The sequence below is a fragment of the Cotesia typhae genome, unplaced genomic scaffold (genome assembly GCF_013202065.1).
Source record: "Cotesia typhae breed Kobodo isofemale line unplaced genomic scaffold, CoteBio_Ctyphae contig_5, whole genome shotgun sequence".
NCBI lineage: Eukaryota > Metazoa > Arthropoda > Insecta > Hymenoptera > Braconidae > Cotesia > Cotesia typhae.
In genome coordinates this window covers 3,475,529-3,502,811 of record NW_027423757.1, presented here as the reverse complement: position 1 = coordinate 3,502,811, position 27,283 = coordinate 3,475,529, and the positions used below count along the sequence as shown (strand labels likewise).

The 27,283-nt window shown below is 28.3% G+C and overlaps 1 protein-coding gene across 1 annotated transcript in view; it reads left to right on the top strand.

The window, feature by feature from the left end:
* Positions 1-26,902, top strand: part of LOC141530537 (homeobox protein Nkx-2.4) — a 29,479-nt gene extending 2,577 nt beyond the window's left edge. The window contains exons 2-4 of the mRNA XM_074247704.1: positions 3,458-3,753; positions 17,167-17,253; positions 24,345-26,902. Of these exons, the coding sequence (XP_074103805.1) occupies positions 3,458-3,753; positions 17,167-17,253; positions 24,345-24,683 (722 nt within the window). The 3' untranslated portion in view covers positions 24,684-26,902. The remainder of the gene's footprint in view (positions 1-3,457; positions 3,754-17,166; positions 17,254-24,344) is intronic.
* The last annotated feature ends 381 nt before the right edge of the window (positions 26,903-27,283 follow it).

The following is a 27,283-nucleotide window of genomic DNA, read 5'->3' as shown; positions in this document are numbered from 1 at the left end:
AATGGATATTTATCTGACCACTATAATGCTGTAGGATCTTTTTTTCAAAATAGGTACACAAATGTCTTATTCAAGATACAATGAGTTTCTGTAACAGTCCTTTGTCATGTCTATGTCATAAATGTTGTCATTCTGAAGCAGTTTAACACTCAAAGTAGTTTATTTTTCGATCGGGATCAGTTCTTAAATGATTGAGACGGAAGTTCGTGCTTTATAACTGGTTCTAATATAGAGAGTGCAGTATATTTAGTATAGACTATTATATTATACATAGCAACTAAATGAAGTGCAAGAGTCAATTTCAGCTATCAGGTTTTTCTTTCAGTGTCCACATTGGAAAAGACATCTATGGTCTGTGTAAATACGCATATTTATTTTCGGACAATCTTCCTTGTCTTTTATTTCCGTACGCACAATTTTTATTTTTCTGCTATGTATATAACTACATACATACATATATACATATATATATATATATATATATATATATATATATATATATATATATATATATATATATATGTATAAATATAGTAGTTAAACTATTGTCATCGTTATATTTCACCGACCAAAATCAAATATCGATTTGCTGACGCGTGGCGAATAGATGGAACAAGAGATTTTAGTTAAACAAATATGCATGAAAGCTCTTATACTACTTTCAATGTATACAGGGGATAGAATCCTAAGTCGCGGATTCCATGTTTCAAATACTCTCTCTGCGTTCGATTTTTTTAGCTCATTCAAACCGTTTAAATCGCATACAGTAAAGCTAGATCTTTTATTATTCAGATTATTTATTTATGTTTATATTCAAAATCATTTTAACGATTGTCATAGTTCACAGTAAAAAAAAAAAAAAAAAGTACAGCATATATTATTTTTGTTAACTTATAATAATTTAGACTCAATATATATACATCATAAAAATTTGATTGTATTATTTGATATTAACATAATACGTGTTTTATTCTCAAAAGTTAGTTAACGTGTCATTTTAAATAATTTAGATATCTTATTTTGAATGAAAGATGTTATCCCTTTTAAAAGTTTTGTTTTTCTTATTTTCATTCTTAACTTTTAGAGTTGGTTGGTTGCAGTGATTATTATTATAATAATTCAGATTTATCCGTGGGACCTCCCGTGTCGAATGACCAAGCAATTCTTCGGCTCAAGTCGTTTCATTGTTAAACTGTCTAACATATTTCCCGGCGATTGACGAAGGGTGTTGCTGCTCATTCCTCAACTCAGTAGCTTGAACTTAATATTCAGTTACTATTTTCAACGTCTCATTATATACACATATTTTGTTTTCATCGTTTTCAATCACTTCAGAATTCAAGTGATGATATTTTTGACTTATTGTACTCATGATATACCATTGCGTCATTCACAAACTTTAACTTAGTCATTCAATAATATCCCTTTTTTATAATCAAGGTAATGTTATCGATAAAAAATTATCATTATTATTATTTCTTGTATCTTTTGGAGAGAGGTCATTATATTTGATGCACATTTTTAAAGAAGAATATAGTTTAATTAAAATTTTGATTAGTTTAGGATAAACGCCTTAGGATTTTTATAAGAACTTACTCCAATGAAATTACTATCAATAATCGGATGAAACTGTACTCAGCTCTAAGATTTTGTATTTTTTTATGCATCTCTTCTACACTCTACATATTTATATAACCTGAAATTATCTCGCACATACATACTGTGAGAGCATATTTGTTTTTTTTAACTTTTCCATATGTTATAAATAATGCATTAAAACACAAATGTTTATTTAAATACCAATATTTGGTAGCAATAAAGAACAAATAAAAATGTAAAACCTCATTTTTATCTTGAAAAAAAATTCACATGTACACAAAAAAAAAATTTCTTGAACCGGGAAAATTATAAGGATGTCATTTTGGAGCAAGAAGAAATTTTCTTAGCTTAAAAAAATTTAACTTCAAGAAATTTTAACTTCTAAGAAATTTTCAGTCTTTCTTAAGATTTTCTTGGTTTAAGAAAATTTACGCTTGACTCAAGACTTTTTTTCTTTCTGTGTATACTTCCAAATTTTATTTAAATTTATTATTTGATACTGCTTTTTATAAAGAATACACAACTGTATAGATTATAGTGTTTCGCTTATGTATTCTATCTATATTGAAAAAAAAAAAAAACTTGATTCAAGAAAAAAATGATTGAATTAAAAAATTTTTCTTGATTTAAGAATTTATCTATTTGATTTAAGAAGCACGAAAAAAATGAAAAGAGAAAAATTACAGTTTCAGATTGTAATTATTACAGATTTTGTAAGAATTACATTGTAAAATAAAAATATTACATTGAAAGCTCCAAAAATTGACATTCAACGTTTTAATTTATGAAAATATTATTTCGAACTGCAATTTTTGTAGTTTTTTATATGAGGTGACGCTTATTACTGTCTATAATGTAATTTTTCTTTTTTCGTGCGGTGAAATTCTTCAAAATGATTTTTTTGGTTTGAGAATTTTTGTCTTGAATCAATTTTTTTTTCTGTGTGTACACGGAAAAAAGTAAACTGTAATAAATAACAGTCGATTTATAATAAGTAATGATCAACTGCTAAAAATTACCACTTCAAACAGTAAAATCATTATTTTACTATTCACATTGTAATATTTACAATTTAAACCTTACAATTTACTCTTTACATGGAAGAAAATACTATTTCAAACAGTAATATTCGCCATGTAAATGTCTAAAATGTTAAAGTATAATAATTAAAAATTCAGACTTTAATATTTATCATTTCGTACCTAAAAAATGATGTTATGATATGTAAAAAGTATAGAATAAAGTTAGTAAATTTCTAATACAAGCAACGTCAATATTTACAATGTAAAATCGTAAATTTTAAACGCACAACTAAAAATCAAACTGTAATTATTGACTTGCTTAGACTGGTAAAATGTATATTTTAAAAGTATAATTTTTACTGTTTGAAATATTAAATTCTCCTAGAGTGAGACCCCCTTCTCTTTCATCTGAGTTCCCCTTCTCTTCATAATATGGACTATATATTGAAATGGCAATTTCTACTGTTTGAAACTGTAATTTTTAAAGATAAAAGAGTCGTTATTTACTATAGTGATAACTACTAATTACTTATTTTGGATATTAAATTATAAATTGTGGCTTTTATACTTTCTACATTAAGTTCTGTAATATTTACATTTTTGCCACCCTGATGTCCGCTTTACTGTTTGAAACTATAAAAACTAACTGGAATCCGAGTGAATATTACAGTTTACTTTTTTCCGTGTATGTATCAATTTTTTGTAACATGTATTAAGAATCAAACGAAAAATTAAAATAAATAAACAATTATTTTATTTCTAAATAAAATATAATAAATCTCAATAATGATGTTAATTGACATAATAATTTGGTACCGAAAAAATATGTTTTGCAGTTTCGCGGCTAATGGGAGCTGCGGGTGCTGGGAGTAACATGGCAGGATGTTCTGTGGGCCAGTCGATGTCAGACGTTGGCAAGTCATCGGGAATGGGTGTAGGCGTTGGCGTTGGCGTCGGCGTCGGTATGGGTGTCGGAGCGATGCAATTTCCCCTGGCACAGCGACGAAAACGACGAGTTCTATTCACTCAAGCTCAAGTTTACGAACTAGAAAGGCGATTTAAACAGCAAAAGTACCTCAGTGCACCTGAACGAGAACATTTAGCGTCTCTTATTCATCTGACACCGACTCAGGTAAAGTGTATTTTATTTATTTTAAATACTTACCTACATACCTATTACATTATATTTGCGCTCTTGTATCTGCTGTCAAAGTTCGTGCGCTTAATATGGTCATTCAGAACCACCCACGTACAAGCTGTATTTATTTACATATCACACAAAGTGATACAAAGACAATGAAAACGACAAGTATGAAGAAATAGAATACTAAGTGGACGGGATATGTATTGTATAATACAAAGGACGATAACTAGTTACCTAAGGTAACATGATGCACGTATGAGTGCACACGTTCTGTCGAAGATCAATTACTCTACTAGCAGATTAATTACTGCAGGCACATAGAATAGAAAAACTACCTGTGTGTACTCATATCTATTTACATACATACTAGTTCCTTTTATTTTATAAATTTCAAGTAGTTCTCCTCCACATGAGTTTTCCTTTAATCTATTTCACCATCGTCTGATAAAAGTATTCAATAATAGCTTCGACATTTTTATACGTTTAAATTTTTTGTTTATAATTCTGATTTTTTTTTTTTATCATATAGTAATAGAATTATTGTAATGATTCTATAAAAAAAATAGTGAATTTTCAGTAAATTCTTACCCAACTTTTAAATTACAACAAAATATTGAATTTTTTATGATAAAATTATTGGCTATTTTAATAATAAAAATTAATTTTTTAAAATATGTATAGCTTATAGATTTGAACATAGTAAAATAATTGTACATTCTACAACATTGATAGAAGGTTTATACCCAGAAAAAAAAAATTTCTTGAACCAAGAAAATTGTAAGGAAGACTGAAGTTATTTTAGAGCAAGAAGAAATTTTCTTGGCTTAAAAAAATTTAATTTCGTTCGAGACATTTTCAATCTTCCTTAAGATTTTCTTGATTTAAAAAAATTTACGCTTGACTCAAAACTTTCTTTCTTTTTGTATATATTTATTGAAAATTGAGAATTTGTTATAATTAACAAAAAATTAAACTTACATTTTTATAAAAGCAATTGTTTTATATGTAAAGTATAAAATCTTGAAAAATTTTCATTAATTCTTGTTTTTATATCAAATTCTCAGAGAAAATAAAGGATTAGTATACGGAAAAATCTAAAATAAAATGAATAATAATACATTTTTAATAAATACTATTCAAATAACAATAAATATGATTTCAAATACTATAATAAAAGTAGTTAATGCAATCTGTATGTCTAAATGTTGAAGTATAATAATTTTTTAATATTATACATGTTGCGTAAATTTTTTAGTTTAGTTTTTTTGCGTTTAATTATAAATTATAATTAGGGAAATATTTTTTTTTTGAGTCATTTAAACTTTCACTGATGCTTTCTATTATTATAGAATTCAAAAACTTATTATTCGATTTTTTTTGGCATGTTTTTCGAAGTATCTGAGCCATCAGATTTAAATTATATTGGAAGAATTTAACTATTTTTCTTTTTAATAAATACAAAGTCAATAAAATTCAAATATTTTCTATAAATTCATATCTTTTTTATTGTGTTTTCTTGAATGGAACAATTCTTTTGACAAATTATATTTCACAGTGTAATTAAGCAACAATTGTATACAAAAGAATAATTAACTGTGGCCCAGATTATTTTATTTAAATCACGAGAGAAGTTTCGCTTGATATTTACTTTGAAATTCTTTCCATAGTTTATTTTCATAAAAAGTGTTCATTTATTAAAAATAACTTTTCTTTAATCAAAATATATGTATATAACATATTTTGATAAAGAACTTATCTATTTCTATAGTAGTAATACAAAGCTTTAAATTAACGGTAGTAATTATATGTTATTACAATGAAAATATTAACTTTTGACTGATTTGCTATAGTACTCTCGAGAATCAAAGTATCATAGAAGAAATATTTTAAAAATTTTTACATACAGATGTTTAAATATTTGTACTTAAAAAATATATTTTCTTCCTTTTTAGATTCAAATGTTTCTATAAAAACATATATCTATGCAATTGCTTTAATAAAAATTTTGCTGAGTATAAAAATCACTCTTTTTGTTAACAAATCAATAAATTCTCATTTTTCATCACTTATTTTAAATAAAAAGTATCGTTTTTCATCGAAAAATAATAAAGTTTTTATTAATAAGTAATGACACTTTTTCGAAATTAAATATAAATTCAGAGAAGTATATCTAAATTAATTTAAATGAGATATTCAAAATAATTCTTCTATAGAGTCTGACAAAAGTAAATAATTATTAGGAAGTTCATTGGTCACATCCTGCGTTCGTGATCCGACGGTCTCCCCTTCATTGTATACGTCTATCAGGCTGTCTACTTACTGGTAGTCTGCACGTCTCTTTATCTGATATTTAATTTCCATGACCTTGTCAAAATAAAATATTAATATATTTTTTTGTATTATTTTAAGTATTTAACATTGAAGAATTTTTTCTTAAACTAACACCGATAAAAAAAAATGCCATAGATTATTATTCAAAAAAAAAAAATTTTTTTTTAAATTAATACTGAAAAAATCGGAGTTTATTCTCTGAAACATTATGTGTGCTAATCATTCATCTTCAGATCAATGATCATTGAAAACTTGAAAAATAACTTGAATGTTCAACTTCTTAAAAAAGATAAAATTTATTTATTTCTATGAAAGTACTTATTGATTATCAAGGACGCCTGAATATAACTTGATTGCAATCAGAGATTATTATGAATAGAACTAGAGGATACTTACATAGTCAATTTTATGTACTTCCTGACGTTTGAATCGGTAATAATATTCACAGATTCATGAATGAAGAGATATAGATGCACGATTATTGGCTGTATTTTTATTCTGGTAAATGAAAAATAAACGTCATTTCAGAAAAAAAATCTCAAACCAACAACATAATTTTCAATCAAGAACAAAAATTCGTAAAGTAACTAAAATATACTTAAAAAAAAAAAGTGTCTCAAGAACTTTTCTGTTCAATTCAAGATATTTGAACTCTTCTTAATGATTTTCTTCGTTTAAGACTTTTTATTTTAAGTCAATTTTATATTTCTATCAGTGTACATGAGTTGTTAAAACAACGCAAAGGGAAAAATATTGTTAAAATGAACATCCGTATAGCCAATTCAGTGTTTCGTCACTTTCCTCGCAATGGATCGTCAAAATGACGACTGTATCATTATTTTAGGCATTGAATTCACTTGAATTCAGCTATGTAAATCTTCACGTTGACAAAACAATGTCTGTTTTAACGAAGGTGTATATGTTTACCAGAGCTACTCACTATATGTTGTAACGGGTATTTTTCCGGTTTTTTTCAAATAAATTTAATTGCCGTAGTAATTTAGTCAAGGCTTTACCTATACATCTATATCCCCTAGCTCGAATAAAATCTCGCCGGAGTCCAGGATCTTTTAAGGGATAACTTATTTTACTTATAAATAAATTTGGAACCTAATTATACTTAATACTCTATTTATTTAACAAACAAAAAAAAACAACAAAATTGAAACTCAAGTTTATAAAATTTACAAGCGTTATGTCAAACTTTACAATATCGCACATAACCCGCACACAACATTTACTTTCCGGCTCTCTTTAGAGCCATCTGGTGGCCAAACTCTGCCTACTACCTTTACACAGTAGTATTCTTCTTTACCGACGGTTGCGTTTTAAATCACGGCCCTACCTGCCCCTACTCCCATCTGGATACTTGAAAAGTAACCCTTCCCGGCCCTATTTACCCCTAGTTCCCTCTGGGTGCTTGGAAAGCAACCCTTCCCGGCCCTACTTACCCCTAGTTCCCTCTGGGTGCTTGGAAAGCAACCCTTCCCGGCCCTATTTACCCCTAGTTCCCTCTGGGTGCTTGGAAAGCAACCCTTCCCGGCCCTACTTACCCCTAGTTCCCTCTGGGTGCTTGGAAAGCAACCCTTCCCGGTGGCCAAATTTCCCCCAATGGATAAGTCAGCACTTACCTGGTTCCTGGTCGGAGACAAGGTAAGAGTTCCTTGGTTATTCCTTGGTGAAGGGTCTTCTACCAGAAACAAGAACCACTGGAAAACTTGGTTGCCTTTCCCGTCGATAAAAATCGCTTTTGGCATTTCCCAGACCTTTCTCCAAGAGTGAAAGATCTGGGAAAATTATCGCCATCTATCGCTTTTCGCCAAACTTCAGATTTTTTAATTATTTAAATCTGATCAAATATTAAATTCACTCATTAATTTCAACAGATTACAATAAATTTCATACCAAATCAATTCCATACAAAAGTCGTTCGGGACTTAGAAAAAAAATAACATTTGCTAAATAATAATTTTCACCAAAAATAATTTTCTATACAAAATTACAAGAAAGTAATTAATTACATAATTATTCAGATCTTTTGAATCTGTTTGGGAATTTTAATTAATTCTTTCTTTCAGGTAAATTAAATTTTTGTTCTTTAAAAGAACAAAAATTATCGTCACGCGGTTTCGCTTATATGAGCTTGCCGGTTTTTACTGCAAGCGAACGAGCGGCGGAATTCTTCGCCATCTCTCGCCGCGGTGGCGTACTCAAACATTCGCGCGCATTTTAAAATAAATCTCAGTCAAGTATTTAAAACTAAATAAACTTTTTCATTAAACAAAGAAATGTAAATGAACAATGATATATAAAAAAAAACATCTTTAGTATATTAAATATACTCCGGTATTAATAATGACAAGAACGATAATAATAGTAATAATAATGATAGTAATAATAGTAATAATAATGATAGTAATAATAGTGGTAATAACGATGATGACAATAGTAATAATAACAATAATAATAATAATAATAATAACGATGATAACAATAGTAATAATAATTCTGTTGCTCTGCCGTCTCGCTCGCACTCGCCTTTTACCATCACAATGTTTGAGTTTAACAAATTAATCCTTAAATCAGATAACCAAATTGTTATTTAGACGAAACGTCATCCGAAATTACGTTGGATACACTGAAAAAAAAATTAACTTGAATCAAGAAAAAAATTCTTAAACCAAGAAAATAATTCTGAAGAATTCCATTTTGTTCAATCAAAATCAAAAATTCTTGAATCAAGTGAAATTAACTTAAACCAAGAAAAATTTCTTTGTTTAAGAATTTTATTACCCAAATCAAGAAGATAAAATTCTTCAAAATTATTTATTTGATTAAAGTTGATTTTTTTTTTGTGTAGTCATTTTGATAGAGAGAATGTAAGAAAGATATGATTTAAAAAAAAATTATATAATTTCTCTAAATCATTTCATGCATGACTTATGTCAAAAATTATTATACATTTTTCTAAGTGATATATGATATGATTTTGCCTATTACCCATATTTATGCGTAAATATATTCAAGAATTTAAGAAGATGAATTAAAAAATGTAATGCATAAATTAATATGAGTACATATTTGAAAATATCGATTTACAACGATTTAGTTATGCATAAGTATCCTTTACTAATAAGCTTTAAAAGTTCTTTACCTATAATATACAGCGTGTAACTTAATGATTGAATTTAGAAGAGATCTTTTTTTAATGTTCATTCACAAAGTGTTTTAGTTGTAGATAGTGAATCGATTTTGTTGAAGAAGACTTGACGATGTAGTTTTGCATGGAATCATTAAAATTGACAAGTGGACTTGAGCGCAAACGAGCGAGCAAGCGAAGTTGAGGATCGCGTTGGAATTAATGAGCCATCGATGTAACGGATCTCGTCGTTGAAAAGCTTCTGTGGGAAGAATCTTCACTCGATCATACTTCACGAGTACTCGTGCCCTCGATTTTGAAGCAAGTGAAGGATACTTACGCTTTATCCGACTGAACCTGCTGAAAGAATAAAAAAAAACCCTACGCGTGTCTTTATAAAACAAACAAACGTCACAAGCCATCTTCTTTAACTTACAAGAAAGTTTAACTCTATTGGTATGGTGTTTTCTCTAATCAATCATCCTTATCCACACACAAATTATAAACATTTAAAAAGCTTCCATCAACAGCCGCATTGATGTTTTTATAATACTCAACTCTCCAGTCGATAAACTCTTCCGATGTTAAAAAATTAATGAATATACAAGCAATCGAGTCGAGTGTATAATATATATCAACGAATGCTTTACGTTTTACTTTAACAAAACTCTTTTTTGGTGTACGTGGCTTCGATATCGTGGGACACAGATGCAGTCCTCCATTTTGTCGTGGCATTGTTACTCTAAGTACAGTCTCCATTGTTACTGGGCAACCACTCTAGGCATTGTTAACAGTGTTGTTATTATTATCGCTACTGTTGCGCAGACGAGAGAGAATAAGAGAGGCGACACATGACATATAAAAGACAGAAATTGCCATTCGACGGTGCATTATATAAAATGTACAGACTGAAAAATAGTTACCCTGAAAATTTTGTCGTCTCTCTTATTGGTTGACGAACCAGCTGCTCTTCGAGTGGGGCATTACATCTAAATTATTATCACCAGTAATTTTTTATCATTTTACTCGATACACACTTTTTCATTTTTAATTCACCATTATCACTCTAAGTCTATTGTAGCTCTAATTTTTTTTTCAGTATATCTTCCAATGTGTGTACAATTATCGGGAATTATAGAAAAAAATCTCAAGTAATTATAATTAAAAATTTGATCAATTTTCTATAAACAAAAAAATTTACTATTTTTTTTTTACTCGAGAATAATAGATCGTAGAACATAAAATTAAGATATATACGTAAGTTGAATGAAAGCAAAGATTTTCTAAGTAAACTATAACAAAAAAAAAAATATATAAAATAAAATAAAAGAACGGAGAACAAGCAAAGCAAGTACGAACTGGCTTGAACGGGGGAGAGCAAGCTATGGCTGTTCATACAACATTATTTTTCTATGGGGTATGAGGAGGGTAAAATGTGAAGTTGAACAAGCTAGGTTTTTCGGACGCGGTGCTGGAGTTTGAGCTACACAGTATGTATGCCAATGGCGGATGAATCTCGCGATTCAGGTACGTGGATAATAATCATAGTAATGGGTTTACCTACCACCGAGGCCGACCCTGATATACACCCCAGCTTTGCCTTACGCCCCTCGATCTGCCAAAGTCCAAAGTGTTCATACCGCGAAACCTTACTGCAAATTCACTCCCTTCACGCCATCAACCAGTATCAAATGTTTGCAAAGCTTACTACTACTCTTCATTTATTGAATACATTTATACATTTTACTTATTAATTGAAATTTTATTAGTATCCTTTTATATTTTCTGATAAATACTACACAGAAAAAAAAATTTCTTGAACCAAGAAAATTGTAAGGAAGACCGAAGTTATTTTGGAGCAAGAAGAAATTTTCTTGGCTTAAAAAAAATTTAACTTCATTCAAGAAATTTTCAATCTTTCTTAAGATTTTCTTGATTTAAAAAAATTTACACTTGACTCAAGACTTTCTTTCTTTCTGTGTATAAAACAAAGAATAATTTTTTCTTTAATATGAGTCTATTTAAAATCTAGGGAGATTTGATATTGACTAAATAATTTATGATTTTGATCTTAATCATTCAGATACAAATTGAATGAGAGAAACGAAGTGCATGTAAAAATGCATATTCAAAATCGAGGACGATGTAATGTGGAAGCGCGTTCATTAAAAGCATGCAACTACCAAGTGTGAAGTATATAGGACCATAATAATCTAGGGGTGCATATATTGCAACCGCAAACACCAAGAATTTCCCTGAGGGCTTTGATAACGGTGTCTTTTGGTGACTTGGTGGCATTTTCAGTTACGTTATAAAAACTTTTAAATTTCTACTCAAACAGCTTTTGATTTATACGTCAATGTAAATTATTCAACGCAATCTTACAAAAAAAAAAAATTGTGTGTCAAAAACGGTGAGGCTGTGTCTCTACACACGAAAAATTTAATTAATACAAAGGACTATTCTATTTAATAAGGACTTTTATAATAACTACAGTATGACAGTATTAAAGTTTCAATACTAAGTATAACAATTAAGTTAAAACTTCTAAATCTATTTATAGTTTTTGACTCGGAGACTTGGACTTGAAATTTTTTGAGATAGAAAGGAGAAAAAATTATGTCCTGTATATTTTACCATAACATTCCCGATCTTAGACTCTGAGTATGTCGACTTTGAAAGAAAATTCTTTTAAGCAGAAGTCATAGTAATCGTGGATTTTAAATTTTTCCAAAAAAAAGATTGACTAAAATTTGTCTCCGCGCTTTTTTAAATTAAGAAAAACATTTTTAAAAATTTAATTGTTTTAAATCAAGCAGAAAATTTTTTGAATCTACTGAAATTTACTATTTGATTCAATATATTCAAACTGTTTATTTCTCTTCAATTAAATTAATATTTTTACTATCAGTATATTTATTGTATAATAGCTGTTACACAGAAAAATAAATTTACTTGAATCAAGTCAATCATTTTGAAGAATTTCATCTTCTTGGTTTGAGTTAAAAAATTCTTAAACTAAGAAATTTCACTTGGTTTAAGTACATTTTATTTGATTTAAGAATTTTTTGTCTTGATTTAAGACAATGAGCTTCTTCAAAATTATTTTCTTGGTTCAAGAATTTTACTCTTGATTCAAGTTAATTTTTTTTTGTGTACCATATTCAAGAATAAATTACACAAATGCATACCAAAAAAAAAAAAAAAAAAAAATTAATTGAAAAATATTAGCAAATAGTTAACTAGCCAAGTTTTCTACAATAATATTTTTGGGTGGTACACTTCCGAACAATGTTCAAAAAATTTATCTAGCAATAATACTCCAAAATAAACACCATTTCAAAAATAAACCCTATCTATTTGTTTAACAACTATTTTTTCTCGTGCCTTTATCATATCTTCATATGAGGCAACTTATACACATCCTATGTACATACATAAGAATAAACAAGAATATATTTATATACTTTATTATCTCAAAGACACTCTTCTATTAACTAAATAAATACAGAATAATCAATAATCACAACATATATCATACCTAAATCCTGGTATAAAAACATTGACGTATCACATTCTTAGTTAATTTCTTGACATGCCAAAATAATTCACGCCCCAAGAAACATTCTCTATATATTTATATACTAATAATGGTACTCTTATCCATTATAGAGAGAGAGTTAACTATCGGAGTTAACAACCACACCGGAATGACAAATATTTTCGCAGTAACGAGCTTGGTATTTTGAGTAAAGAAAAACAACAAGTCTCACCGTCGTCAGAACAAACGATTATTGTTTCGGTAGGTGAACACGAACAAGCAACCAACTAGCCCCTTTGTGATTTGAATTGTAGTGCACAGAGCACGAAGTCTTCATGCCCGGGGCATCCAGAGTAAGAATTAGGGTGGTGTGTACATGCACAAGTCTAATATAACGACAGTTATGTGTCGCAAGTTGGCGGTGGGTTCAATTGCCCGAGGAGACCGCGTCAAGTAACGATGAGGGTGTGCGATATAGATAAACCCCTGATGCTTATAACGTCAACCCCCTATCAACCGATGTAGCCACAGTATAACTACGTTAGACTAACTTGATCAATTGCATCCACTTGGTTGCCTACATACGTATATATATGTATGCCAATACATACTCTAGTAATGCTATAACTTGAATTGACATTAGTATTAGCTGTTGAACATTTCCAACAGCTACTCATCTCTTCAATAACATTATTCAACCACCTGTGTTTTGATTAATGGTTCTATTGATTTATGCATCAACTTATTGCTAATTACGGTTTCATTACTTTAGATTTATGTTGGAAAATATTTTTATAATAATATACAAAATTGTGTATTAGCATAGCAATTAAGGAGTTTCAATATTTACATTTATATTACACAAAAATTAAAAAAACTTTGCATTATCAGAAGATGTGTGGATAATAAATTGCTTGCCATTAAAATTTAAAATTGATTCTCTGCACTGTTTTTAATAAATTAATTTTTGAATTCGCTTCTTGTTCTCATAACGATACACTAATTTTTTTTGATGCAATGACAAAAAATTTTTTAATATTCGATTAATTATTTATAAGCCTACTTCTACAGTAACAGAGAACTTTTTTGAAAATTTCCATTTATTGAAAATATGGGAACGGTACTTTATTAATATTTTACATTTAATTTAATTAAACACAATTATATTAAGCTAGCTTTTATCCGCGGCTTCGCTCGCGTTAAAGCCCTTAGATAAACATCAAAGACCATTGCATTTCAATAGAACTGAATCAATGTGATTCTAATTTTTTGACAAACAATTTTTTTGTCTTTCGTAAAAAATAATTTTTTTTTTTTTTTTAATAAAAAGTATCCTATGTTACTTCTAATACTTTCAAAAATATGTATACAAATTTTCATGATGATCAGTTAAGTTGTTTTCGCGTAAAAGCGTAAAAAATACATTCATATTTATAGTATTAGTAAGAATTAACGAAGAAAAATGTTAAATATTATTTAACACAGAATCTTTTTTTTTTTGACGCAATGACGAAAAATCATTTACTGTGCCGTAAGGTGATGAGTAATTTATTCATACATCTTTCAATAACAAAAATTAAAAAATTTTGGTATAAAATGAATATTGATTTCGAAACTCCTAAATTGCACAGTTTTTTGACATGCTGTAGTAATTATATAGGATTAAATTTAATAATGGCCACCAGACAAAATGTTTAAACAGCAGCTTATACCCTCTATTAGCAAAGAGTCATCTGTGTGTTAAGTTAATTTTTTAAAAACAACACCATCAGGCACAGAAAAACGTAAAAATATTTCTCGTAGGCGTTTCGTTTGTCTATTTGTCTGACTTTAGTAGAATAAACGTTAGTGAGAAGTTAATCGAGGCTTTCAGTCCTGATTTTTGAGCAAACTCAATAGCCCGGCGCGTCTCCTGCTGTGCAGAGTAAACATTGGCAGGTATCTTGCAGGCTAAAAGAGCTGATGCTGAGAACACTTTTACTACTAGCATTTCTAAATTTCACTTATTGTAAGTATAGTGAAATAGTTCTTTAAGTTGGAGTTGTATTAAAAATTTGAAGCATATGATTTGACCATATGTATTTAATTAAGAGGATGAATGAGATACAATGAGTGAGTATGCTGGTTCGATAATATTAAAATTATTAAAAAGAACTTTTGATCCGTAACTCATGGTCCATTTAACTGAACGCTTATGGCTCTGAGTACTTTGGTTAAGTTTTCGAGGTGGATTTGAGAGACAATAGCATACATAACTACCAGAAGTACTAGAGTGAACAGACCAAAAGCGAGTTACAACCACTTGAAGCTTACCAGCATATGGTGGCCGTTGGGAAATTTTTTTTTCACTTTATTTATTGAATCTATTTTATTTTTATTAATTTTTTATTCATTTTTAATTCAAATAAAAACACCAATTTATTATTTTTATAGCAAAGTTAATTATAATTATAAATGTTTTAAAAAATTTGCTTATAAAAATGAAATTTAAAGAACAAGTTTTTTAATTTTTAAGATTTTCCATTTTATATTTTAATAAAAAAAATAAATTATTAAAATATTCGAGATTCAAAAATGATTCACTATTTAATTTTTTTTTAAATTGTACTTTTAACAATTTTCTGCGTTGATCATAGTTCATTAAGTCACAAAGCTTATTACATATAAATTTTAATAATGAATTTTTTGATTATAAAACTATACACAGAAAAGAGCCAAGAAAATATTTTCCTTACTAATTATTTTCTGGAACGAAAAAAAAAATTTTTTTTGACAAGAAATTTCACTTATTCCAACAAAATTAATTCTCTTGCTTTAAGAAATACGCATCTTGATCCAAGAAAATTTATTTAAGTCAAGAAAATCTGCTTGTTTTGAGAAAATTTCTCTCTTGCTCCAAAATATTAAATACCTCGATAGAAGTAAATTTTCATAAATATTTTTATTGATTAACATGTCAAATGGGAAGATCAAATGATATTGAATCATTATTTTCATTTAATATTCAAAATAATATAAAATGGGTATCAAATATTCATGAGAAAAATTTTCTCAAGGTGAGAAAATTTTTTTCTCAGCTGAACCAGGTTGCGCTGCTTCCCTAAAGTATCTAAAAATCTTGATCAAATATAAAAATTTATTGTATCAAGTATTTATGATAATATGAATTAAGAAAAAATTATTTCTACTAAGAATAGAATTTCAAGAAAAATTTTCACTTCGGCCAACACAACTTTAGTCTTCCTTCAGCCACCAGAAAATTTTCTTGAGCCAAGAATTTTATTCTCCAGTCAAGAAATTTTTCTTTCTGTGTACACAAAATATTAAAAAAAAATAAAAAGATAAATTTTACACATCTTCAATCACTAGTACATGGTTTTAAGATTAATCACACAATAATACAAAAGACATAAAATATATTGAGTCGAGAGTATCATTTTGGTTGAATACCTAAACGAAAAGCTAAAATGATAAACAATGAATGATTTTGTCTTGCCGACGGATAGGATGAACTTAAATCCCGTGGATTAATCATTGTGATGCTGAAGTAATGTGGGATTATAACACCGCCCTGTCATAAGCAGATGTTGATCCGATTCCCATGTCCACACGCTAGGCTTCCCTAATCGCGTTCAATTGCCGTAAAAGCGGTTTTAAGCAGAGAGCAACTATATATGGAAGGATCGCTAAAGAGCAGAGAGCACATATACGATTCCGCGCACGAATGATCGTTAAAACTTGTTGAATTTATGCCATTCATTCTTTTTTGGATACAAATATTATATTTTAAATAATGTTGCACTTAAAGTTTTTTTCTCATCAGACAGCAGTGACTACTTTTGTCGTTTTTATTTTATAGCTACAAAAGCGAAAAACTGATTTTGCTGAGTAATTTTGACTGAAATTTGTCAATAAGTGCATTTAAGCGTATAATAATAATGATGAACAATTTCAATTTTTTTTACACCTAAACTTTTTTGTTTCAAGTTTGATAGACAACATAATTATTTAATTTCGAAACATTCTTTCAAAAAAGAAAAAAATTTTTAACATAAATATTGAAAAAAGAAAAAAATTATACTCAATACAAAAATTGTATGTACAAATAAAAATTTAAAAATTAAATAGAGTATAGAATTTAATCAGGAAAAAATAACAAGGTACGTTTACAGGAGTAGAAAATGAAATGTGGATTATAGGCTTACGGTGTAAAAATGTCAAAAGTATAGAAACTACCTCGAATCATCTTGTCAAAAATGTCAGTCCTAAAAAAATAACGCACGTTTTTACTTGACAATAGTTGTACATATTACTTTTATCGTGTATAATTTTCTACGTCCAACATTATCATATTCATATTTTTTAATAAGTTTGACATTGTGTGTTTCAGGTTAAAATTTGGTTCCAAAATCACCGGTATAAATGCAAAAGACAAGCCAAGGAGAAAGCGATGGCAGAACAAAATGCACAAAATCAAGTAAATATCTTTTATTTATAAATTATTAATTTTAGTGATGATAAAAATATTCATTAGAAGATGAAGAATTTTAGATCAAAAGGTTTTATGTCTTATTTACATACTATTTATTCTACCCGAATAAATATATTTCAATATTTATTATCGAAATAATATAAGTCATATCATTTTTTCTCGAACTCATTTGAGATATATTTAAACACACAAGCTTCAGAATTTTGTATTAAATTTTAGAAAAAAAAACTTTTTGTTCTGTAAATACATTTATTCAAAAAAAATTTGATTAAATCAAGTAAAATTTTTAATTATTTGTTCAGAAGAAATGTGTGTTTATGTGATTGGTGGGTTTATTTTGTTTTCTACGAAGAAGTCGACTTAATTTAGAATATTTATTCAGAATTGAAAATTTTTCTTTAATCAACATTAAAATATTAAGGCGTAAATCAAGAGTTTATCGATAGTTTATACATAGAAAAACAAATAAATTTGAATCAAGGCGAAAAATTCTTGAATTACGTAAAATTTACTTAAATCAAGAAAAATTTCTTAGTTTAAGAATTTTTTTACTCAAATCAAGAAGATAAAATCCTTCAAAATTATTTACTTGATTTTTTTACAAGTAATTTTTTTTCTGTGTACATACAGTATATAAATGGTCAAATTAATGAGAGCTTGTTTTCATCAAAATTTTTTCGAGGCGTAAGCTGAAACATAATCACTTATCATCGTACAAATATATTGTTACTTTAATTTTGTTTTGGTAAAAAATTTTGACTACTTAGTACAACTATTGATGATATAAACACAACAAAATTAAATTAAAAGGATTGAAAGTGACTGTAAAATACGTCAGAATATCTTCAAAAACATATAAAATTTATTGAATAGAAAAACCAATAGGTACATAGATAAAGTTAAAAATATCTTCCTTATCATCATAAAACCTCTTGAATAAAATGATAAAGATAAGTAACAATGAAAAAATTGATCTTTCATTGTGTCATCGATAATAAAAATTTCATACAGTTTGATATATTCCATACGATAGACAAATATAAAACGAAAAATAAATGAGAACAAATGTGGCTTCTATTGAATTCACTGCCTGCAAAATCACAAGAAGATCATACCGATAACGCAGATGTAGCCTAAGTGTATATGCAGAAGCACGCATCAACCCTAAGCATACATTATCGGGTGATTTTATCATAAGAATAAAATAAAAAACGAATATATATAATTTAATACATAAAGATATTTTACTGAATCTGTGTATTGACAGAATAAATTGACAATAACGTTCTTCTTGTAAAAATCTTCTTCAAAAGCTTTTATTTCACAAAGTTTATTAAATCGATAAAAAGCGGAGATGAGATCCATCTTACAGATATAAATGTCGTCAACATGATTATTACAATAATCACAAAGTGAAAGCAACAGTTATTGTCAAGCATCATTTATTTACTATTATAAAATATTCTATTTGAAGTAAAAGTGTCAGGATAAACATTTTAGATCGATCAATACAGTTAAAATCTATAAACAGAATTATGTACTAATCATATGAATGGTAGACTACAAAATATATGTATGTAGTATGTAGTATGTAGTATGAAAAAGGTATATCAGCGGTCCGATCAACATAGCCTTACGCGCCCGAGTGAACAGCCGCCCCATAATTTACTTGTTAGTATTCCTGGCGTGTGTGCGTTTTCCTTCCTATAAATATATGTATCCCCCTACAACTTAGATTTCAATTCCGGACTGTGGGTCTTGTTTACGCCGACTGGCTTTATCTTGATCAAGCTCAGCGATACGTGCAATTGCCGATCTCCGCCTTCGTATAACACGCTTGTGTTTTCAACTTCGTTACGACCCTCTTTGCCAGAGGCGTTCCGTTTACATGACTGCTAAACCTAGCCACTCTATTATACCCCAATTTGGCTATTCAACTAATTACGATCACTTTCATTTAATATAATATAAATCACACAATTATTTTTATACTATTACTTTTATTATATCAGGATATGGTTATGTTCAATGAGCTATATAGAAGGATATATATTCATACAACGAATGTACGCAAATATTTAAGTAGTGCATATAATATTGCTACCTTGAGCATTTTTTCTATTCGCGACGACTGTATAAATTACCATGTGATATTTTTATGGATTAAAATAATAGTTATGACTTGTTGCGTTTATTCGCATACTTTTTTTATGTTAGATTAACTCTTCGTTGGTAGCGCTATAAGCGAATCGCCGGCTAACAACTTCTCAACCTATAAAGACTCGCTAAAGTTTGAGCGAGAAACTAAAAAAGACGCGACCAACGAAGGGTTAATTAAAAAAAGGACTAAATTTACAATCGTATCGATGGTTTATATTTAACCTGTTAAATTGGTAATTTTTTTGATCCTGAAGATCCTGGTGATCCTCTGATCGGGACACTAGGATAAAGTTATCAAATAATAGTATTATCATAAGTCCTTAATGCGTATATAAATTTTCCAAGTTATCAGATGTCTTTAAGTCGATAAAAGCGACGTCGATAGATTCTGTTACATTGATAGATAGATGTGGGGGTCAAATGAAAAAAGTTTACTAAACTATTAGTGATCAGGAATCATATATACTTTCGTATAAAAATCGCTCAGATATCCAACTTTAGCGGTTGGTATTACTAAAGTGTACTTCTTCCTAAAGTAGTACGAGCATTTGAATGGCACTCCTATCATCGAGCCATGATGTGAAGTACATCTTAAAATTGTGTAACTTTTGAATCAAGTTTTTTTATCATTCATGATCATCAACTTATCCTTTTCGATATAATATCCATCTGAAATGATTCAATATGTAAACATCAAGGTGTCTTTGATCATTCAACTATCTTAAATTTTTAAGAGATTCACAGAATTTTTATGCGCGTTCGTGAAATTTAAAATGATCAACACACAATCAAGATATTTTTTATAATAATAAAAAAAATCTAAATAAATAAAATGAAAAATAGGGAGGTAGAATATGATCGCGTGCTAACAGCGATCGATGACGACGTATACTAGTTTGCAGTGCTCAGATTTTCAATTTTTTTCCCGTTCTTTTATTTTATTTTTTTATTCGTTTTATTTCGTTCAACTCTCCCTTCTGCTCTTCACGTACTTGCAGGAGGTAAAAAAATCTCAAGTACCGAGAGGCAAGCGAGTGAACGAACGTAACTTAACGTACAGAGATGAGGGAAAAAGAGAAAGAGCCACGAGTTGTTGCGAGGGGGATGAAGAGGAAACAGGGTGAGGAAACAGCCTCCGTTAAGAGCCTTCCGTCGCCATCTTGCCGTAGGTACAGTCACGTTCAGCAGCTGGCGATAAACCTTGTATTTTTCTCATTAATATATTTTTTTTTGCTTCCAAATAACATATTATTTTCTAATTTATCCACTCTGCAATCAACTTACTGTAAAATAAGAAGAAAACTAAAAACGTAATATTTTGAATATTTAGTACATTAAGTAATTACACACAAAAAAAAAAAAAAAATTTCTTGATCCAAGAAAATTATAAAAAGGATCAAAGTTATTTTGGAGCAAGAAAAAATTTTCTTAATTTAAAAAAATTTAACTTCGTTAAAGAAATTTTAACTTTATTCAAAAAATTTTCAGTCTTCCTTAAGATTTTCTTGATTTAAGAAAATTTACGCTTGACTCAAGATTTTTTTTCTTTTTGTGCATAGCTAATCTGTTACGTATATTGTAATATAACCTCGTACTTAATGAATAAATTTTCACACAAGATAAATCAGTACTATTTATATATATATGTATGTATGTATGTATGTATATATATTGATACTTATCACTCACTTTACAGACCACGGTCATTTTCGCCGGATATCGTTTAACACGCGTTCAAGTGACTAAAGTGGCATGACGCGTGACGCGAGCGGACCGTCATACATTTAACGTAATCATCAATCTGTCAACTTCAAGTGCATTGCTATGCTTATGCACTTATTTCTTCTCTTTCGAATCGTAAATGTGACAACTACTCTCTTATTTGATAATGAATCTTATTTAGTTTTGGCTGTGTCATGTTACACAGGAAAAAAATCAACTTGATTCCAGAAGAAAACTTAAATCAAAAAAATCATTTTTAAAAACTTCATCGTCTTAATCTCAGTACACAGTAAAAAATTTTGCGTCATTATGTTAAAAAACTTAGTGGTAAAGATTGTTGTGTTAAATATTTAACATTTATATGTGTAAATTTAACATTTATTCCGTTAAATCAACACAAAAAAGTGTTGAAATGAAAAAGTGTTAACATAAAAATTTTTAACACAAAATTTTTTGACGCAATGACGCAAAATTTTTTACTGTGTAGAAAAAGTTCTTGATCTGATAAATTTTTCTCGATTTAAATAAATTTTATTTGTCACGAATTTTTCTTTTGAATCAAGTTGATTTTATAAACAAAATTCTATCAAATATCGTTGATATTAAAATTATTCTATGACTAATTATATTCTATGACTATAATATATATTCAATGACTACCATTCGTTAAATTAAAATTTTCTATAACATAAAGCATAAAATTAAGTAAAGAAAAAAAGGAATCAAATTTTAATAAATGCTTCAATGAATGGTAAGAGTTAAAATTTTGTTAAAAACAATTTAATTGATTTAAAAATTGAAGATACTCATAAAAAGTATGTTATTTTTTCACTCACAATTTTTTTGCTCTAACAATATGGACTGTACAAACAATGATGATCATTACAATACATACTTTTATTGACCGTCGAATTCGACCGATAACACGCTGTATCCTGATGAGAAGAAAAATAACTCTCATTGAGTACATGACACATCGTAAGAAATTAAAAAAAATTTCAATGCCCTAGGACTTTAAGGAAGTTATCTTATTTTCTGCAGAATAATTTTTTAAAAATAGATTATCAGAAACTAAATATTTATGTACAAAAAAACAATGTTAAAAAATAGTTTTTTTTTTTTTTTTTTTTTTTAGTGGTAACACATAGTTACAAGAAAGTGAGTATTTTTTCTTATACTGAGAGAAAAAAAAAAGTTTATTTATGTAAAATAAAATATTCAAATATATTTAAAAGATTAAACGTTCGCGAGGTTAAGTATGCGGTATAAGTAGTATAAATATATTTAAAAAAGCTCAACCGCAGTATGTGCCATGAGAAAAATAATAAAAGAAAAGATGATAATAATAATGATAGTAAAAAAATGTCGAAATATATAAATTGATGGATAATCAAATACACGATACGTGTATAAATAATGTGAGAATAAGCATAAAATGGTCATCGTGGCATCGTCACCCAGCTCACATCAGTAAACAGAGTTGTTATTAGAGCGCAGCGGGAGCGAAGAGATCGAAGAGGAATGTCATGTACTCGATGTTGATACAGCTGAGTGGTCCACCGGGTTCCACAGGTACAGACGTTGATGTAGCGTGCTCGGGCTTCTGTTTGGCATACCATTGGTATGGGGCTAACGGCTATGCTATGTTATGTATGTATGTATGTATGTATGTATGTATGTATGTGTTGGAGAAAAAAAATAAAATAAAAGAGAGAGAGGCTGTGAGTAAGAAAATATTGTAAGTATGATAGACAAAGACTAAGAAAAAGAAATTACGAAGAGGTCTTGTATGACGGTAGCCACCTGTATTTATTCTTAATGAGATGATTCGTCTCCTTGAAGAAAAATTTCAGTACGTCGTTTTTATCCACATATATGCTGGATCGTTTCTCTTTTAGGTATAGATTTATTTACATGCGCGCCCACGTTTTATTTGCTTGGCACACGATAAACGTTCTACTGCTAGCCAACCGTTTTATTTTATTTCGTTTATTATATTTTTATTGCTTGACGTCACTTAATATTTTCAAGCAAACTTTTAAAAATCGCCTACTGATTTTGACAACTTTGTATATTCAATTCTCTATACATTATCTTTAATTCATTATATTTATATGGTGCATATGGGTCATTATTTCATTCGAAATTAAAGAATCATATTTTTTTATTCACCTGAATTTTTGACATATTCTTGTATAGATCAAGAAGAGCTTGCTTTCAAATTTTCAGTCCGTCATTTCTCATAATTTGTAAAATATGAATTTTTTTAAATAAAAAAAAATAATGGTATGGAAAATTAAAGAAATTCTTAACTCCTGATTAACTCATCATAATTTTAAAGTTATGGAGTTATTTTTTGTCTTGAAATTTAATTTTCAAAAAAAATATGAAAAAATCAAATTCTTATTTTTTCAATTTTAAATTTTGAATTTTTTTATTTTTTTTCTATTTAAATATATGATATATTGGAGTACAAAACGATTTTTTCTCGTGATCATGTAAATTAATAAAATGAAAAAAAAAAAAAAAAATAATAATAATAATTAATTAGCCCAGTCAAAACTTAACAAATATGATTACATATTATAAAATAAAAGAGAAAAGTTGAATTTTTTATTAAGCATTGAAAGATTGTTGTTGGCCGATATTGAATGTCGATTTTCGATATTTAGATAAAATACAATTGCAAAATTCATAAAGACTGTATAAAGTAGATAAAAAATTATATTTTTACACTGAATCGAGTGAGTTCAGTATGTTGAATGATACACAGAAAAAAAAATTTCTTGAACCAAGAAAATTATAAGGAAGACCGAAGTTATTCTGGAGCAAGAAGAAATTTTCAATCTTCCTTAAGATTTTCTTGATTTAAGAAAATTTACGCTTGACTCAAGACTTTTTTTCTTTCTTTCTGTGTAGGCACAATAGTTTGGTATTAACTATAATTTTTTACTGTGTAAACTAAAATTTTAGCGGAATATTTATAAATTAGAATTATAATTAAAAAAATAAAATGATTGTCTCATTGAAAAGGACGTGTTATTTTAAATAAGCTGATATTATCTTTTGAATTTACGTTTCCCATTTTTTAAATTAAAAAAAAATATTATTTGGAAATGACTATAAGTATTTTTTGAAGAAAAAAAAAATTGTATCGATAAAAAGTTTTAAAATAAAAATAAATCTGATTACAGAGTGCCAGTTCACCTCGTCGGGTAGCAGTCCCAGTACTTGTGAAGGACGGAAAACCTTGTGGCAGCGGTGGAGGTGGTGGAAATGAAGGCAGTCGAGGTGGACCAAGTGCTGCATTAGCGAGTCCGGCACCTCATATGACAGCAGCATCAAGTCCTCATGGTACTCATCATGGGGCAAGTGTCTCCCATCATTCAGTTGTCGGTGTTAGCCATGTTATGTCCTCTAGCCAAAGTCTCCAGCACTGTTCTTATACAAGGGCCGGTGCTCAACAAGGCATGCAACAACAACAACAAGCCCAGTGCGGGGCTTACTTACCGCTCCAGGGTAGAGCTTGGTAGTGCGCGCCATCCGCGGCGGGGGCAGCGGCCTACGCCAATCCCTCCGTCGCAGGCCCCTGGGCCCTCGCCGCGGATCCGGCAGCGTGGTATACTATTCCAGATGATAGCCCGTAAATATAAAAATCACCAATTTCCAATTAAACATTTGTCCCTTTTAATCTATAAGTATGTTATTATATTGTAAAAATTTTAATCAAAAAGTCTAAAACATATTTGTAAAAATTTTCAAACCGGTGAAAGTTTAAATTAATTTTTTTATGTAATATCAATTTGAAAGTATCAGAACTTGTAAAGTTATTGAATTAAATATTAATCAATTGCGGTGATATAGGTTTTACCAGTGATTAGTTTTATTTTTTAAAACTATCTATACTAAAGAAAAAAAATTTTTAATTGGACGAATTTTTAAGAGATTTTATAAAATATACTTCGATCAACGTAATAGATATAGACTTAACCCGGAAAATACCGATGATCTAAGATTATTATTTTCATTCAAATAAGTATTACAATTTTTTGATGTACACGGAAAAAAAATTGTAGCCATAACGGCAAGTAGTTTTGTATCGCTATATTTATTAGTTAAAAGAATATTCAATACGATTATCAATAAATGTTTTTAAGCCCTTCAGGTAGTATAAATTTTTTTTTATAGTTTTCTCGGATCAAGTAAATTTTTTTTTTCTGTATGTTTATATTTATATCAAGTATTTTTTTCCAAAAACATTATATTTACTTATTTGAAATTGAAGTTACGTGAGGGAAAAAAAACCTCAAATTAATAGTTCTTTGTTATTAATTTTAATGAATCAAATTTAAGTTTTGTAAATGTAAAAAAAGCTTAATTTTGTAGGTACAAAAACAAAGTTTTGCTACAGCTACACGGAAAGAACAAAATGACACTGGATATCATTCCAGATTATACTCAGTGATATCTGTAGTGAAAAAAAATTTCAGATAGTAACTAGAAAAATTCAGATTATACTGCGTGATATCTGGATTATAATTATTGTAATCTAGATTATACTCATTGTAATCTAGATTATACTAGTTACTATCTGAAATTTTTTTTCACTCAGTATTATTTAGGATAATATCCAATGTCATCTTGTTCTTTCCATGTACAGCGTTTTTTCCGTGTACATATCAAAAACTCTCATCAATCAACAATTAAAGAGAATGTATGTAATAGACTAAATTGAAATTGTTCCTTATTATAGAGGAATTTTAAAAACAATTTTTTAAAATGATGTTATTGTTAACATCTCTAAAAATGTCCATGATTATTTTTATTTAAAATAAATAAAATAATGTAACTAAATTGGTGATTACATATGATGTATATATAAGTAAAATTAGCTTGTGAAAAAAGTGTCATATAGAATAAAGTATTAAAGGGATAAGAAATTATGAATCAATGAAACTGGATATATGAGGTACGAAGGGATTCGAATAAATGTAATTCGGAAAAGAAAAAATATTTTTGTTTTATTTTAAAAATATTTTTTCTTAGGACCTCATGTATGCTGTAAAAATCGGGCGCATAGAAAATTTGATTTTTTTTTTACAACTTTTTTTTTTATTTGGAATATGGTGATGAATAAGAATAAGAGAAGACATGTAAATATAAAAATCCTCGTCCCATTCGAAAATACTTACTGGAGATTATTCTCGACGTACCAACGAATTTTTAAAATTTGATTATGTGATGAGGTGTTATACAAGTAATGTTAGAAAATTAAATAATTATTGATATATTAATATAACAATTAAAATAAAAAGAGAAACAAATAATTAAAATAAAATTAAATAATAATTCATAATATAGTGGGTAGAGAATGTGAGGGTAAAAATGAAACTAGTAGAAATTATTAATATTATTATTATTATTATTATTATTATTATTATTATTATTATTATTATTATTATTATTATTATAAGTATGACGATTATTATTATTTCTATTTCTATTATTATTATGATTATAATAAAGTTTTGTAAATAATTAAAAACAAAAAAGAGATATTAATAAAAATAATACTAATACGGATAAAACAATGCTTATGCATGGTATAAATGTTATAATTTTATTCATTTAATTTATAGGAATTATTTATAGTTTATAATTATTGATTATTATATTTGTATTATTTGAGGAATGAATCAAATATTGAAATCCTTCTGCGTATTATTGATTGTACTAGCTCCACAATGCCAATAAAACTAAGAATGTTTCATTACATTTTGCGTGTTTTTATATACTGACGAGTCAGAACAATACAAAAAGCCTTCTGTTGGTTACTTCGAAAGTACCATGGAAACCCCTGTCAAATATCATCAACTCCCCAACAACAATCCGTTTACGAATATACCAAAAGGTAAGCCGATCTTCTCGATTCAATAGCTGGTACATATTCTGCTTTATATCTCAAACTTCAAAAACATACCATTTATCAATTACTTATATTTTTTTTTAACTATTTGTATTGTAAATAGATTTTTTTTTTAACAGTAATAACGAAATAATTTTCTTTCAATTTTTTGTATGTTTAATTATACTTAGCAAAAAATAACTATTCTTAAGAATAATTTTTTTAGAA